The sequence below is a fragment of the Amblyomma americanum genome, chromosome 4 (genome assembly GCF_052857255.1).
Source record: "Amblyomma americanum isolate KBUSLIRL-KWMA chromosome 4, ASM5285725v1, whole genome shotgun sequence".
Taxonomy (NCBI): domain Eukaryota; kingdom Metazoa; phylum Arthropoda; class Arachnida; order Ixodida; family Ixodidae; genus Amblyomma; species Amblyomma americanum.
In genome coordinates, this window is record NC_135500.1 from 125,201,519 (window position 1) to 125,217,152 (window position 15,634).

At 45.9% G+C, this 15,634-nt stretch overlaps 1 protein-coding gene across 1 annotated transcript; it reads left to right on the forward strand.

Annotated features, from left to right (window-relative positions):
* Window positions 1-5,875: 5,875 nt before the first annotated feature.
* On the forward strand, window positions 5,876-11,829 carry LOC144130350 (isatin hydrolase-like). The gene is made up of 4 exons (XM_077664279.1): window positions 5,876-5,999; window positions 6,873-7,109; window positions 9,420-9,684; window positions 11,127-11,829. Exons 2-4 carry the CDS (start codon window positions 6,895-6,897, stop codon window positions 11,439-11,441), a joined length of 795 nt encoding a protein of 264 aa, XP_077520405.1. The 5' UTR covers window positions 5,876-5,999; window positions 6,873-6,894; the 3' UTR covers window positions 11,442-11,829.
* Window positions 11,830-15,634: the final 3,805 nt, after the last annotated feature.

The window sequence follows — 15,634 nt, forward strand, 5'->3', positions numbered from 1 at the left end:
AAATCAGGCACATACCCGAGTCCTGACTGATCTACATTGCTATAACACCCATGTACATGGTCTTCCGTTTTTATGTGCCGGAATTAAAAAAAAATTCCTGTGCGCAAAATTCTGGCCTAATAGAGGAACAGCACTCACGAGGTAGAATATTATTGCCTAATTTGTTTAAGATTTAAATAAACATCGGTACTTGCATATATTTAGTTGAATCGGCGAGAAACTGTTTTCGGCTACGAGTACAGTTCTTGCAGACTCGAGCCAAGCAGCCGATCTCACAGGCTGCGTCATCTGCCGGAAGGTGAGGCAAACGACGCCTCGGCTCGGTGGATGCGGGAAGCGCGCTCTCTTCGAAGATGGGGTTTGTCTGCCCGCCGGAATTGAGATCACAAGGAACATCACTGCTTCTGCTACTAAATTTCGCAGTGAAAATATGATACCAACAGTACACAGTAATAACTGATAAGTTGTCACTTTGAGTTGCATGTTCATATGGCAGATGGCGCAGCCTGTGAGACCGGCTGCTTAGCTCGTGTTTGCAGAAACTACTCGTAGCCGAAAGCAGTTTCTCGCCACTTCCACCAAATACAGGCAAGTACCGATGTTCGTTTAGATCTCAAACTTAGGCAACAGTATTCCACCTTGTGAGCGCTGTTTGTTCACAATTAGGTGAGTATTTTGCACAGAGGATTTTTTAAAAATCCGGCGCATAAAAACGGAAGTCCCTGTATACTTCAAATCAGCGACTTCAATAAACTAGCCTCTCTCACACACTCGCCGAACTAGCACAGTAACAGAGCAACAGGAAAGTAGCGCGCTTGTATTGTGCGGAGCAGGGATGCGACATCCTGAAGCGAGCAGCGTCACCCCTATCAACCGGCCACCAATTAACCAGGGCCCTAAGCTACCGCGCAATATCGCATTTCCAAACAAACAAAAAACACGACGCCACACCTCCATAACAGTCGACGTCAAGAGCATGCAAACCATCCCCGCCGATACACGACGTGTACAATGATATACACGGACGCCACATGCCGTAATATGAGGTCATAAGAGTATTCAATATGCTCACATGGGCAGATAGCACCGATCACCCACACAGCGGGTCAATTTTACAACCCTCCCAACATAACCACTGTAGAAGCTAGCGCGATAAAGTATGCCATACAAGAAGCATCTCTATTAACATCGACATCTACAATGACTGTGGCAAAGCCATTCGGAATATGCAACGCCGATTACTTGAAACTTAGCTACATGACATTCTGTGAGAATCCTGTAACTGCAATTCGAATATTGCAGTCACTCTGCGTTTGATACCTTGTCATGCTGGGATCGAAGGAAATGAGTTTTCCCATCAAAGGGGCTGCGAACAACCGGGCACCCTCCATCTCCAGTCTAAATCCAACGTGAGCGGAAGACGCCGCAGGATACAGAGAACAAATTGCGGAGCAATACCAGAACACCAAGGAAAACCGCACAATTTTACCCCATTGTCAGCCATAACTCAACACGAAACAAGCACACGGCCTTCGCAAAGCTCAAACATTTTCCTCACCCCATGTTCTGCAGTTTCAGATGGCGTGACACAGCTCACTGTCAGAACTTCCAGGAGTCGAGGAGAGACATAGAACACATTCTGTACTCGCGTAACACTGTCATTACTTCTCCGCATTTTCTCTAAACTCCCCCTAATTCCTGGAGTGCTTGGCTTCACTGGGGCTCGACGGATGGTCAGCGGGCCTTAGCGAGCGGAGGAAGCGCTGTTTCTCATGGGGTCTTAGTACCGGCGCTGAATAAATTTTTTCCGACTGCTCTTCCTCCGTATTTCCCTAGTTGTCCATGAGCCCTCTTACTAGGAAATAGCTATATTTGCTTTACTTAATTTACTTAAGTTTACTTCACGTAAACATTTTTTGCTCTCGAAGCGGTTTTGTGCCAATGTAATTAACCCCTATAATTAAGCTTGAATTCGCAAATGACGCTAAGAGAGAAGTTCCATAACTGGAAAGCGGAACGCGAAAGATTGAAAAAAGTATTTGAAATGAACTTGTTCTAAATGGAGAAGACTGAAGCATCTGCGCATCCACGCCACCAGGTCGGCCACGAATGCTACGAATGCTGCACGTACTGCATGAAAAGAGTTTCCGACACTGTCTGGATAGAGTGTTAAGTTCATCCGCACGGAACTCAACAAGATTGCACCATGGCTGGAAGTAAATATTGCATGTGTTTGAGCCGTAAATCTTTTTGTTCTCCTTTTACAACTGCATCTCGTTTCCCGCCACGTATTGTTAGATTTTTCCCGACTTTGTTGGGCAAAACGCCGCTTTCGGGGCTTTTGAATATTACGAAACATTTTTTCCCCGTCTATACCAAGCCTTACTACATCCGCTGACTTTATTACCAAGGAGGTAAAGTGTGTTCCCATGTTAATAATATATTAATTTTTACTGCTCTTGAAATTGAAATATGGGCGTCATTTGCAAATAATATTTATAACTTAGCCCTCCTTTTCCCGGAACGGGAAAACAGGCGCTGTCTTTGGAGCAGCTGCGTATGAAGTAAACCTAACATAACCCCGTTACGCTGCGTCACCGGCGTGCCAGCAATGAAAATTTAGTGATGTTTCATTTTAGCACGCCATAAAGATAGTCAAACACTCGCACAAGCGCACAGCATGATACGGGACGGATACTATTTTATGGCTTGCTAATGGACTTTGGTCACAGAACAGCGTTCCAATTAGTTCTTATGACCTGAATACTCTGTGAAAATGATAGCTATAAATCTATGACAAGTCGCCCTGATTACCGCCTCTTATAGCAGTGGTTTCCGGCGCACGATGCCGCTTGCAGTACAGCCATAAGTACGGTAAACGTTGTGTACCTGTAGCGATTTCTGCAGTAAAGTTCACAATTGTAACAAAAATTCTACCACATGCGTCCCAACTTCAGCACAAGTGTTTTTCGTGAAACTCGTTCATTGTTCGAAGTCAATGTACCGTGAGGTATTTGTGTTAGGTTGTTCAGTAGCGATCACGCTTTGAGACATTGTGCTGCCTGCACATTACGCGACACATTACGAATCCGACTGCCGAGTTAGGCAAAATAGCGCGGATAGAAATGGCGGGCGCTGAGAGTTTTAAGGTTAGGTTTTGTGAGATAATAAAAACTGGCTTGCATACCTTAGCACAGGCCAAACAACAGCAGAGCGATTTGCACTGAGAAGCTGCTCTGCTTACCCAGGGTCGTAGAACACGGATTTACCGTGTGTTTTTTAGTGCATGATATCTCTGTTAGCACTGGATTAAAAGTCTTGTATCCGGCTGATTCTCATCTAAACGTTCATGTTTCAGCGGTCTACTTTGCTTAGACCTAAAATTATTTTGTAGTGAGAAAAATCACTGCAGCAAGAAAGTTCTAATGGATACTCAATCCAAACTTTCCTTTCCAAAACTTTCCTTTCGAATGCTTCTTCCTTATTTCATGCAGAATTGCATGCGTAGGACGTATTCCATTCTCCTAGTAACGTAACTACTTGATCATGTTGTCGGCAGTCACAAAAGGAAATACCATGGCAGTTAAAAAGTCAGCCTTAGCAAACTTTCTCACACACGTGTTGACCAGATCTCTTTTAGAAGCCTGCATTGCGATCACGCGTTTTCAAGGAAGCGAGATCTTCGAAATGACAAGAAGACTTGAAATAAAGATTTAAAAAGTAAGTGCGCTTCGAATAACTGCTAAGAAAGTTTAGCGTTCTCCCTTCAAGCAACAAGAACGGCAGCACACATTCAGGCAGCAAGGCAACAGTAGATGGGAGCTTGGCCACCGGCCTGTACACATCTGTGCTTCCCTGTCTCTCGTTTGCGCTGACGCTCTTGATTCTTGAATTATGAACCAGTAAGCAAAAAAGTAGGTACTGCTAAATCTAGTCTAATAAGCTATCAGAACTGATAGAAAAAAACGAATCAACGGATTTGCAACGGCGCGCTTTCATTTCTCAGTGACAATAACGACGAAATCGTGAACATTTTGAAAAATTACATGACACTTATACGACCCGCTTCGTTAAACCTCGGCTGACGCCGAACTAAAAGCGCTCCAGAGCAAACTTAAAGGCTTCCATCTTCGGAAACCGCTCGTTACTCCACAGCATATCGGTTATATACTTAAGGTTCTGTAAACTAACTTGCACCTCGTAGTATGCGACGAAAATTTCTACATGTTTATGGGGTTTTTTAACGTCCCAAAGCGACTCAGGCTATGAGAGATGCCGTAGTGAAGGGCTCCGGAAATTTCGACCACCTGGGGTTCCTTAACGTGCACTGATATTGCACAGCACACAGGCCTCTAGAATTTCGCCTCCATCGAAATTCGACCGCCGCGGCTGGGATCGAACCCGCGTCATTCGGACCAGCAGTCGAGCGCCATAACCACTCAGCCACCGCGGCGGCACAAAATTGCTACATTGAAAACTGTGACTTGTTCCACTGAGCTCGCTACTTATATCAACAGAAATACGTGTCATCGCTTTTGTTCGCTGCGCGTATATAGATACTGTGTCTGGGGTTTTACACGGGAGTTGCAGCCATCCTCCACTGAGCGTCGTTTTGTACGCTTTCGATGGTGGTCATTACGGTGGGGAGAGAAAAACTGGAGGGACAATTAAGCTCCGCCGCAGTGCTATCATGAGACAGCGGCAATGGTTATTAGATACTTTCTTTCTGAATAAGATTTTCTGTTGTCTCTAATTCTAAATTACACATATTTGTTAGCATACACCAGTAGGCATACTAGACATGACTCAAAACGTTCCCTTTGAATAATTCTAGGGAATGTGCCTCAATATCCTATAGTTTATGCTTATGACTGGAAGCCAAAGAGTGCTGAGTTCGATTCCAAAATAATGAGCCTAATTCTCTTTTCAGCGTGATTGCCTACTTTCTATATTTATATAACAAAATGACATGCCAGCCCTGGTACAACCTCATAGTCGAAACTTAAGTTTCAATCATTTTCATTCCGCAGCTCAACGCGTGATTCACAAACACCTGAACCAATTCAGAATTATTGTGACAGCGCGCAGAACTTTTCCTCCTAACAGCCGCTCGAGCGCTGCCGTATTAAAATTTCCCCGGCATGCAGAAGTGCCACTGCAAGCAGAGATGCTAAGCCCGGTGTTCTTAGGCCTCTTTTTTTAGGATAGGTCCAGCGCTTTATAGTAACTATTATATTTTCCATTCGCAAAATGAAATGTCCTGGGTGTCCTGGTGCAGCCATGACCTGTGGAACCTCCTTCTGTATTTTCACTTCTGTAGCAAGTTTCGATTCACGAAGAAACATTTTGATTGACTGGCAAAAAAAAAAAATGCCTTCCCTCTTTAAGGCGTTCGAGCATCGTGCCGGCGCCAAGATGACTGCTGATTGGTGCAGGCGCCGGGAAGTTGGAAACCTTATCCAGGGTTTCATTAAGTATGCTGATAGGGAGAGGACTGGAAAAGAAGTAAACTCCTGCATAACATCTTGCGGTTGTTGTGCCTGCTCGGCTGCACGAGTGAGTGAGTAACCGCATCCTTCTGTGATAAACATAAAGCCACTCGTCAGAGCTGCTATAGAGCAGTCTAAATTTACTCCACGCTTCCTGTGCCTTGATGCCACCTCGCAAAATGCTCTCGTCGACTCAAATGAAGCTTATGGTAAGATACCGCGCCTTGATACCAAGTCACAGGAGGAAGACGACGAGGCGCCTGGTCTGCTGCTATCATCTCAAGTTGCCGGGCGCAGAACCTATCTTGCGCAGTGCACGATATAGTGAACATCTGTCCTTTTCATTCTCTGTAGTTTTGTAAAATGACAGACGCAATCGCGCGAGGTTTTGCCTTATATAACGCACGCGTGCGTACTCTGTTCAGTGAAACCCCTGGACATCGCGACGGGCGCCTACCCCAACAAAGGCTGCGTCCGTGTGCCGTGGAAATTCAACGTGACGCAGGAACCGTACGTTGTTTAATTGTGCATCCTCAGGCTTATGGTCACATTACTGAAGTGCAGAAATTGTTAAAAAATTGGCGTCGTCGAATAAGGTGCGAGTTTGGTCTAGTTTGTAATCCATTCTTGACAACAAAGTGCGCAGAAAACGGCTAAGACCAAGAAGAAAAAAGGAGGAGACAAGGGCGGATACCCACGCTGGGAAATCGGCCAAGGACAGTTGGAAGTTAGCGCTTGTCCGTGTCTTTTCTCGTCTTTGTCACCGTCATTTTCTGCACGCATTGTTGTAAAGAGTCTTGGATTAACTCTGTCTTAGTTCAACTTGGTCTACTGTCTAATTTGAGTTGATTGACAATGGGTACACTTCCATTTTTTTCAGTTGTCAGTTATATACGCATTTTGAACGACAATACGAGTGAATTGCTAGAACTTGGCCTAGAGCCGCCCGATAAGGGCATATAAGGACTCTGTGCTCATGACTGATACAAATTAATGTAGCGGAGAAAGCTGCTAATAAGGAAGTGCGCCGAAGTTGCTGTTTGTTTGATGCGTTTGCATGCTTGCGGCCGTGTACTAGCTCCTGCACAAAGTCGGCCAAGAGGTATGCGACAAAATGCCTAGACGAAGCGCCGAACTGCGCATTTACCTCTAGAATAGTTCGACTACACTAGCCATGAAATTGATGGGTTGGAATTCGAAACATGAGGGAAAACTTTCTAGAAGTTTGGTCCCAAAGAAAAGTTGACAGTTGAATCATGATATTTCGTTGCATGTCGGCCTTTGAATCGAAAGAGACCATCAGTTTTCCGAAATTCCAGTGCATTCGTCTTGTGAAAATGCGAGATGGTTTCTGAAGCATGACCACTGCCTGTGATTTCGCAGCACTTCGCTGTATATCTTGGCGATGGCGTCCACGTCTTCAGCACTCTTCTTGGCGTGCTGGGTTGTCGCGCTGGACCATGTTCTCGCCACTAGCGTCAAAAGATGCGGTGGTCCTTTCGTTCCACCAGAAAAGATCGTTGACATATCCTACAGCTTCAACAACCGAACCATCTTCTGGGAGGACGACGTTAAATTTCGACTCAATGTCACGCGCACCGGAAGCACTACTGAAGACTGGTAAGTTAATTTGATTGGCGACGACTTTCGACTTTGGTCGCAGCATAGGGTAGCTATTTAATTGTGTCGAGAGAAGAGTTTGTTAATGAAAACAATACTCTCATTTTGAGACAACCGTCAGGTGAGCACACAGCCAATATATAGGAAATGTGCATAGTTTAAGCTTGCGCGCCCGTTATGTAAATGTTGCATCAGGCAGTCAAAACAACGAATAATCAGCATAAAATTATGCGCAAAAACTGAAATCGCCGCACATGTGCTCTCTAAACCTTATAAGAACGCCCAGTAACTGTGAAATGCATAGCAAATAGGCGCATATGCATACGAGAAAAGCGCATTTTAGTTGAAGCGATGAGCGTAGATCCAAGATCGCCCCGTCTCCGTTCTGATTCTGCGATCAACGAGCTTGCTTGAAGCAGGTTCGCGGAAACCTGGAGTGGCAGAACACCGAAATGGCATCTGCCAAAAACAAGTGGGGCTGTAATTTTGAAATTTCGCGCCGCATGGCGCGCGACCCTCAGCGAGGGCTCAGTGGATGTGGCGTTGCGTGCTGCGCTGAATGTCATGGCATGGTTCTCCAATCACAATAGCCGAATTTCGGTTAATGCGAATTGGAATATTGTCCGCATGCTGTGCTGCGTTAGCACAAGTTAAAGAGCCTTAGGTGGTCAAAAATACCCGAAACGTTCCGCTATTGCGCTTTTTTACAGTCCACACGCAGCTGCGGAGTGTGAAACAACACATGCTACCTAATACCGCAAAGTGCGGTGAATAAAAAAAACAAACTAAGGACAAAAAATTCTTTTTACGCATAGAGTTTAAGGCTTCAATGCCTTATGAATTTATCCTTAAAGACTAGCCCCGCCAAATGTGACAAAGCACACTGGTATAAAGAGACGGATACAACTCTCAGTAAGGTTAGTAAAATTGACAGCGGCTATTGAAATGAGGGGATAAAAAAACTTCAATTACTGGTGACTATTTGAATTCACAAGGTTGGCCGGTGGCGTTAAAAAAATGCACCCTGAAGGGTGCGTTTCAGTGTCCACAAATCGCACCGTTCAGCGTGTCTATAACTTGCAAAAGTATCGTTGTTACACCAGTGCTGAGAGGGGTAGCGTGAGGTCGTTACAAGGGCACCATTTTCCTGACTGCTTTATAGTATAATAAATAGATTTTGAGTACTTTAAAAGGCGCCGGTAAATTTTTTCCCGTGAACTCATGGAGGGAAACAGCACCTTCCGTGTGAAAAGCTGCCGATGATTTGTGTAAATTTTCACGAAGTACGGAATTTCAAACTGTATTTATGGCTCCCAGAAGTGTCTTTCACGGCGTACCTGAACCTTTCTGCGGTGGAGACACATTTATTATGTCTCCATTTTGTTCATGGAGTGACCTTTCCTAAAATACACGAGAATGAAAAGCAAGCTTGCTAAAGATTAACCTTCATTAAACCCCCGTGCACACTAACACGATGCTAGCATGTGCCACGTGTTTATGCTAGAGGAACACTAACAGGTATAAGTGTCACTGGAATAAGTCATAAAAAGGCACTGAGGTGACAGAGTTTACAATGGGTACAAGCTTTGCCCTGCCTGGTGCTCGGCTTCTTTAGGGCGAAATGCTTGGGAGATGGGTCTCCGACCCCACCTTGTGAAAAGAAGAACTACCTTGTGTCATGGCGCTTTTTTTTAATTGGTTTTGGGGGTAAAGGAAATGGCGCAGTATCTGTCTCATATATCGTTGGACACCTGAACCACGCCGTAAGGGAAGGGTAAAGGAGGGAGTGCCAAAGCTGCCTTTGCGGCATAAAAATTCATCATCGTCATCAGTACTTAACCCGCCGCGATGGCTCAGTGGTTAGGGCGCTCGGCTACTGATCCGGAGTTCCCGGGTTCGAACCCGACCGCGGCGGCTGCGTTTTTATAGAGGAAAAACGCTGAGGCGTCCATGTGCTGTGCGATGTCAGTGCACGTTAAAGATCCCCAGGTGGTCGAAATTATTCCGGAGCCCCCCACTGCTGCACCCCTTTCTTCCTTACTTCTTTCAATCCCTCCTTTATCCCTTCCCTTACGGCGCGGTTCAGGTGTCCAACGATATATGAGACAGATACCGCGCCATTTCCGTTCCCCAAAAACCAATTATTATTATTATCAGTACTTACTTGTCCATGACCTCGGTAGTTGTACGGGTTAAAAATCTTCACTTCAGTTTTCCTGCACCTGCCCGTAGTAAATTGGCGACTAAATGCTACATACTTAATGTCATGCTCTGCAATGTCGGGTGCTCCATCGTATTTTTTTATTTTAGGTACCAAGCCGACCACTTCCTGCTGCCGATGCGCGGAGGCACGTACATGGATGCACCTATCCACTTTGCGCCGGGCAAGTGGTCCGCGAGCCAGATTCCGCTCGAACGGCAGCTGTTCCTCCCTATCGTGCTAGTGGATGTCGAGAGGCAGGCCTGCGACCAGGCCGCGTATCAACTGTCCGTGGACGACCTTGAGCACTGGGAAGAACAGCACGGCCGGATACCAAACGGCGCACTGGTCGTCGCGAGGACCGGCCGCTCAAAGGTGACCTGACAAAGGAAACGCTTGGTACACTCAGTGCCTCTTCACACCCCGACGTCACAAAGAATCGATGGCGCTGACATCGGCAGCGTCGCGTCCACTGTGCTTACGGTGACGAAAGGTCAAACTAATATGCATTGAAGACAAAGAAGTCAAGTTTAATAGATTTTTTTTCCGAGTAAACAACTTCTGTAAGCAGATATTTTGAAGAGATCTCAATGCCAAACCCACCACTCGTAGAGCGGGATTATTAGCTTGCTTCGTTTCCTGCCGGAACTCAACTGACGACAGTGCGCTTTTTGTTTCGAAACACGGTGGAGATCTATCGAATAGTGTTCCAGCTGCTAGAGGTTATCTTCGACAGCTGAAGCAATTCTCAGTGAATATAGTATGGTGCAGTCAATAGATTTTAGCGTTGCGCCTGTAGTCACCATATATATTGTATGTATATTGTAAGATGGTCATGAAAAAAAAAGACGTAAATTATAAGGTTAACGCCTCGAAGTAGCACATAAGCTCTGACAGACATCGTACTAAAGAGTGTAGACTTTTATACCACCTTCTTTCTTTAAAGTGTGTTAAAAAGGCGCAGCACACGGGTGCCTTTTGCGTATGATCTCGATGGAGACGCGGTCGCCGATGTGTTGCGCAGAGCGAATCCAAATAACTTTCAATATTTTAAACAGAGTATGACCTAAAACATTGGCACTCGAGCGGATCAAAATGCAATGAGCAGCGGTATGCAATAACAACGTTTTAACTAATGAAGGGATGGCATGATCGTTAATTTCTGTGGCTTAGGCCGTCGATTACATGGGTTGTCCTTAACGTAAGCTTCCCGCAACGTCAGATCATGTTTTTGCTGCTGCTTGTGTTAACATGGCACTCTGAACCTCATCTTTGTGATAATTAGCCTCTGGAGTACTGCGTACTTCACCGTGAGCATATGTGCAAAACACATGAGTCATCATATACATACCGGATATATAGCCCGCATTGGTCACATAAAGTGGGCTCGTCGGTCATAATGGCTTAAATGGGGAGGCAGCGAAGTGCTGAGCTACTTAAATGTTTTTTCTTGTGGCAGCGCCTCTATTAACGTTCTCTTGATGCAAAAAACAAACTCGCTTCGACGCCTCTCCGTCCTGTGGTCTCGGAAAGCCCTTTGAAATCGCTTCCGATGGCGGAAAGCATACACATTTGGAATGGTTAATAAATGGCTGCAAGAACGTTGACACGGTTCACCAAAACATGCAACATTCCATTAATATATGTGGCAGTAGGAAATATGACATGCAAATTGGATAATTACTTTGACTATTTACATAATCTAAGAGGCGCCTTTAGCCTCTTTCCAAGATTTAATGCACTGAACTGTCCTGGTTGTTGACTTCATTTGTTGTGATAGGCTTCTTTATTTCTGCCAACATTCTCTCTTGGCGCAGCTGTGGCCCAACCGCGAGGCGTACTTGGGTATCGATGAGCACGGATCGAGGCACTTCCCCACTTTCTCGACTGAGGCCGCGCAGTTCCTCGTCGAGCGGCGCAACATATACGGCGTCGGATTGGACTCACCTTCTGTGGACTTGTCCAAAGCTTCGTCCACACACAGAACCCTGGCCGCTCACAATGTGTACAAGCTCAAGAACCTGGCAGATTTGTCGCGGGTGCCTGCCTACGGCGCTAAGGCTATCGTGCTGCCCATCAAGGTCTGTCGGGCCAGCGGGGCGCCGGCACGTGTTGTGGCCATTCTGCCATGAGCCTGCGTTCGCTATTTCGCGATATCGTCTTTTTTAAGAATACAGCGGATTCTATTTGAGATTGTGGTGGTTGTAGTTGCTCTTTTTTTTATGCAGCAAGGACTGAGGGTTCATGTAAGCAGTCATGGAAAGTTAAAATTTCACTAAAGCAAGGCCTAAAGATTTAGAAAGGTTAAAAGTTTACGTCGGTCTCAGCTGGCTAAGTTTAGATAAAAAGAAAGACGTAATCCATAGGGCATGCCGATATGCGACAGGTATCTAATGTTGATTTCGAGGTGGGATGAGAAAGAAGGCTACTGCATGACTATTTTGTACGTACGGAAATTGGAAGGGCTGCGCAGAACCGCAGCGGTCCTGTGATTGAAAGAAGCTAAAGCATTTGGGGCGAGCCAACACTTTAGGGAAATTGTGCCTTACCAATAAAAAGTAGCAGTAAAAGTATTAAAGCACCTGTTGTCGAGGCACTACTCCCATGTCTCCCATGAAGCACTACTCCCAGGCTAGACACAGTGACGTCGAGGCATGCCGCCTCCACGTTGCCCGTGCACCTCTGAACTTGCTACTTAGCGTCTTCAGCGCATTGTTGTCACCACAGGATCCAAAGCCTGGCCATTCACCTGGAGCTTGGTTCTATCGCCGACACCGGACACACCGAGGCGAGCGAGGCAGCACTAATCTTTAAGTCGGCATCGTTGGCGTGGCCACCGCGTTTGACTCTGCGGTTTCTATCGAAGAGTAGAACAGGCAGTGGAACAGTAGAATAGGCTGTGAACACACGCTTGTTACACCACGGCATACCGATTTCTGAAACGTCAGTGCCGTAGAGAAATTTCGAATGTGACTACATTGGCTCCCAGTATGCACCAGTAATGTTGTTCTTCGATTTCTTCAGTTTGATTGCATAGGTGTTAAAAGTTCCTAATATTTCGCTAAAGATTTCACCACAAATTGTAATTCATCTTTGTCAATGTTATCGGTCTATGACCAGTTGCTATGACCAAGAATAAATTTGGGGAATGATTACTGCACGCACACTTGAAAATGGGATAGGTAGTCGACAACCGACAAACAAATGTCCAAATGCGCGTTCCAAAATGGCCCCGATTTAAATTCTAGTTCTTAACAGAAAGGAGCCTTCAGTCGATGTGGACTAGGTGACTTTCCCATATATAATTCATCATAGGCGTGTTCTACATATGTGAAACCCAGGTAAGAGCCGCTAGACTGCCATCAACGCAACTGTCCAGACGGGGCAGCCCCCTTTGGAATTCTCCTTGAAAGGCAACGTCACCTGGTGCTTAGCAAACGTTTTCGATATTACTGGCTGCATGCATTCTCTTTGCCGCGCGGTTCGCTATTCACATCGACATTGTGTTGAACCCCATTGACATCTTGGACCTTAGCTATCCTTTATCCTTCAACAACGTAGACCGACTTCAGCGGTAGGTCAGAGCGTGCGTGTAATGTCACACTGCTTATTTTATATGACCTCAATAGCTTTGAGCTTCGGTTTAACGCCGCCTGGAAGGTGGGTGCCTAATTTTGCACCTGTTTGTTTCTTCCTCGACAGATTCTACAAGAAACTCAAGAAATTAACTTAGAAAAAAAACTTTCTCTTAGGTTCGTTCAGCCTAGACAATTTCTCGTGGTGGCATAAGCTTACCTTATTAACTAATTTCAGCTCCTAGCCAACTTCTCAAACTTTTTCAGTTGTTCTAAAGTGCATTTACTAATTTTTAACATAATGATAAATTTGTGATTCTTTAACGATTGCACGCTAAATTACACTAACCCTCAAGTAAGTATTGTTTTACAAGCGATGTTGATCACCAGAGTACACGTAACAGTGCAGTCGCCATTGAATAGGACTTCTTCACTGCTCTAGGAACACATAAGTTCCATCTTATCCTGCACGACAGTTTCCTTGAAAATGAGTGTAGCGTGTTTTCACTCTTTTTGAGATCGGTGCCACATTCAGCAGTGCACAAGGTACGGAAGTCTGTCACAAAAAACTCGGCACTTTTGTTATTAACTCCTGCTGTACCTGAGCGGTCACAGCTCTAAACACACAACCGGTCACCCTGTAAGAATATCGTCACATTAAATGTATGGCCCCATTTCATAATAAAACAATAGACGTTCACGTGGTTGTGCCGGTAACTCACATACGTTACTGAAGTTTGCTACAGCGTACCTCAGGCGTGTGAAGCAAATAAACTCTGCGTGTACTAGCAACACTTTTTTAGACAGTTTCTAGCAGTCTTTGACGAAGAGAACAGAAACGGCAGACGTGCCAGCAGCGTGGCTTACACAGTATGCCTCAGTCTGAAGTGTTTAATGGCGCGATTATGCAACGGCCACCTTCATGTCTTAAACAATGACAGTACTTAGGCCTTTATACTCTAGGCAGGAATTAGCCCATATTGTAAGCAATAGGGGAATAAGCTGCCCTCTAGCGCACTTCGTTTTAGGGACATGGTACGCTGCCCAAAACGTTGGGTACATTTCGATCATTGAAAACTAAGCATTTTGACAGATTTACCTGTCTGGTTGGGTTTGAAGACTTATAATAAACTGCACATCTCCAACCAAAATGTTAACTTTAACCCAACGTTTCGAAGTCGACTTGGCTCCTTCATCAGGGGTGACTGAGGGTAGTAGCTAGCGTCTTTTAAGTATAGAAGGGAGGGGGGTGGTGAAAAGAACGACAGCTGTGTCGCGCAAGACGCGGGGGAAGGGGAGGGGTTTTAGGCTATTAGTCACGCTGGCGCACTGCAGGGAGGTGCTTCGATCCTTGAAATCTGGAAATTTGGGATACTTGCGGTTGGCAATGAAAAGGTATTCTCTCTCCAAAACATGCCAAGTTTTGGCAGTTGCGAAGATTTTAACCGAGGTTGAAGTCTCATCTCATTGCTAACCATAAGTCTTCCGGTGCCACTTTTTAAATTCTCCCGCCATTGCTGACTGCATCAAATTAATATGCTTTGGTGTGGGAAATCCGCGGGCAGATCGTGAGGGATACATTGCCTCGGCCCGGAACCGTCGGATTAGTGAGGGCTTGTGGTGGGCACCAGTACCGCTACGCCGACTCCGACGGTCCACGACAACATTAGGGAAGAGATGGGTTGGGCCAACGCTGGCTGGTACCTCGGAGACTACAATCTCCCGTCTCTCCCGACCCTTTTGTACCCTACAGGTTGCACCACGGAAGTAAAAGAGAATGTTGGGTCGTTGGAGATCGCGGCTCCTCTGTCGGAGCTCATCGCAGGCTTTAATCGTTTATCGCAGCTCTTATGCCCGCGTTCCGCGTCGTAGTCGTCATCGGCGTAGTCGGCGTAACACACATCCTGACAGGTGGCGTGTTGGCAGGTAGCAGCAGAGCGAAATGCCACCTGCCACAGCGAGAGCAGAGAAATGGACAACTGGAAGATGGCTGCCCCGGGGAGGTACCGGAGGGTGGGCTGACAAGGCTGAAGAGCTGCGCCCAAATTTCGCATTTCGGACTATCGTAATCGTCTGTGAATTTTTTTGTTTCTCATTGAAAAGTACAGGTGGCGCTGCTGGGCCACAAGGCGGCAAAGCATCAGGAACAGTGCAGCCGACACACACAAGCGCAGGTTTTAGCGAAGAGGTGACTCTAATTTTACTCTGAGCTTCAGATACTTGTTTTCCCAATTTCAGAGGTATTTCAACCAAGAACAAAGAGTTTGAAGCCCAACAAGTTATAGTTCTATCACGTCTTGAGTCGCATATTATATATACGAAGTGTCTGTCGAAAACCAGTGAAACAATTTCCACTCCGGGTTCCAGGGAGTAATTGATGCGCCGACTGGAAGTTCTACGATTCTATAATTGAAGTTTCACATGTTCAACGAACAGATCTACGTTAAAATAGATAATTCGCATGCGCTCTCGCGCCCCTCAAGATGGTGCCTGAGTGAGCCCGTTGGGCGCACCCAAAACTGAAGGTGCCTGGCAGCCTGCTACAAAGAGGTGCGGACAATATTGGTTATTGCACTCCCGCAATCACCTTGCTACAAGCGTAGCTTGTGTTTTTGCCCTTACGCTGTAAGTCTGGTTCTTTCAACACGCTGCAATGTGTTCAAATTGCTTCCTTGTGTATGCACAGCCTTTTTATGTGTGCAGGGAGTTCCTTGGCACATGACGGGGCTCAGTCGCTTAGTTTTGGTGTT